This window comes from Linepithema humile, chromosome 6, assembly GCF_040581485.1.
Source record: "Linepithema humile isolate Giens D197 chromosome 6, Lhum_UNIL_v1.0, whole genome shotgun sequence".
NCBI classification, from domain to species: Eukaryota; Metazoa; Arthropoda; class Insecta; order Hymenoptera; family Formicidae; genus Linepithema; species Linepithema humile.
In genome coordinates, this window is record NC_090133.1 from 1,520,203 (window position 1) to 1,521,872 (window position 1,670).

A 1,670-nucleotide genomic window follows, 5' to 3' on the forward strand; every position below is an offset into this window, starting at 1 on the left:
GGAGCCGGCGAAAGAAAGTTACGAGAAGCTTATCCGCCTTGATCGATCGACCGATCATGTTGTAAGCGCAATCGCCAAGAGCATACCTTTTGCTTCGGAGATTCTGGAACAGGGGCGATCCTCTCGTCGGCGGTTTCAGTCGTTCTGCTCGTCGCCAGACGACTGGGCGAGGATCCTGCGAGAACAGAATAACAGTATTTTCTTCAATTATATATTTACTCACTCTTTCGTCTTAATATTCTAGGGATTTTTTAAATGTAACGATCAATCGAAAAACAGTATTGTATTGAGATATTATTAATTGATATGTACACAATCAATAGCGAGAGGAGAAGAAAGGGAGGGGGGGGGGAAGAGAGAGAGAGAGAGAGAAGAAGAAAAAGAGAGAGTTTATCTACTATGTCCTTCGTAAAAGAAACATTAGCCTCTCTTTTGTGTTCAACTGCTTCGATGTATGTAATCTGAATTTCCAAATTCTTCAAACAAAAGGTTTATATATTAATAATATAAATGTAAAATATTATATTAGATTAATAATAACATATGTATAATATTAATAATAACTTATCTATCACAGTAAAAAAAATATTTCTATAATATTATTATCATTATTCTTTGTTATAACAGATTGAAATACTTTGCAACTTGACAGATCATTCAGTGGTTGTTCATTTATCTGTCTGTTATAAACATTTTTACCCAATGTTAGATAAAACTATATACATAAAATTTAAATTATAATTAAAGTAACAATTTCTCTTTGTTCGCATCCACTTCTTTTGTAATTAAAAAATTATTATTTTTCTATAATTATGTAAAATTATAACGGATGACGTTTTAATAGTTCAACGTGAATATTGCAGATTTTACAGATACCAATGTCATAAAAGCTGCGCGATTTACGTCCAATATGTAAATATGTAGAGTACAATACTCGCGCAATGGACTGCAAGAAGAAAAGCTAACTGAGAACCAATAATCACTCAAACAAAACACACACGCGCGCTAAATCCTTGAATCCTTTCATCATAAAGCAAACAGAAAATCACTTCGAGACTTTATGTCCATTCTGATAAAAATTAAACGTTTCTTCTTTTTATTGTTTAGGAGATCGTAATAAATATTTGTATAATATAATTAAATATAAAACATGATTTTCTTATATGTATATATTTTTTTTCATGTATATATATTATAAATATAACAATTATTATCACATGCCACATGTATCTGTGTAAACATACAATCAACCTTAATTGCATTTAAATGAATACATGAATTTTATATGTGTCATTTGCACGTGCAAACCTATCTACCAAAACTTGAATTTATCACGCAAATAACAGTAACATTAAATTCGTAAAAAGTTCTGGAAATTTTTAAATAAGCGTAACATTAAAGTAATGAAATAATACAATTTCCTACTTCTAATACCTTAAATAAAACATTAATTTCATAATTGAGAAATTTGTAAATAAGAATAACATTAAAATGATAAAATGATACAATCTGTTACACGCTTGAATTATTTTAGAGATAACATTAAATTCGTAAACGAAAAACTTTCAAATAAGCTTAAAATTAAAATTATAAAATAATACAATTTTCTTACATGTTTACAATACTTTTAGACGATATTAATCACAAGATCGACGAATTTTTAAATAAGC

At 28.7% G+C, this 1,670-nt stretch overlaps 1 protein-coding gene and 1 long non-coding RNA gene across 6 annotated transcripts in view; one reads left to right on the forward strand and one right to left on the reverse strand.

Annotated features, from left to right (window-relative positions):
• MICAL-like (protein) overlaps positions 1-1,670 on the reverse strand; it is a 98,480-nt gene that overhangs the window by 10,108 nt on the left and 86,702 nt on the right. For 4 of the 5 annotated variants that reach the window (XM_067357198.1, XM_067357197.1, XM_067357196.1 and 1 more), the window contains one exon: positions 87-175. In XM_067357198.1, the coding sequence (XP_067213299.1) occupies positions 87-175 (89 nt within the window). Of the gene's footprint in view, positions 1-86; positions 176-1,670 lie in introns of those variants that run through there. The other variant, XM_067357200.1, reaches the window with a different exon arrangement.
• LOC137000503 (uncharacterized) lies at positions 354-1,343 on the forward strand. The gene is made up of 2 exons (XR_010890751.1): positions 354-489; positions 864-1,343. It is a non-coding gene; the product is annotated as an uncharacterized lncRNA (long non-coding RNA).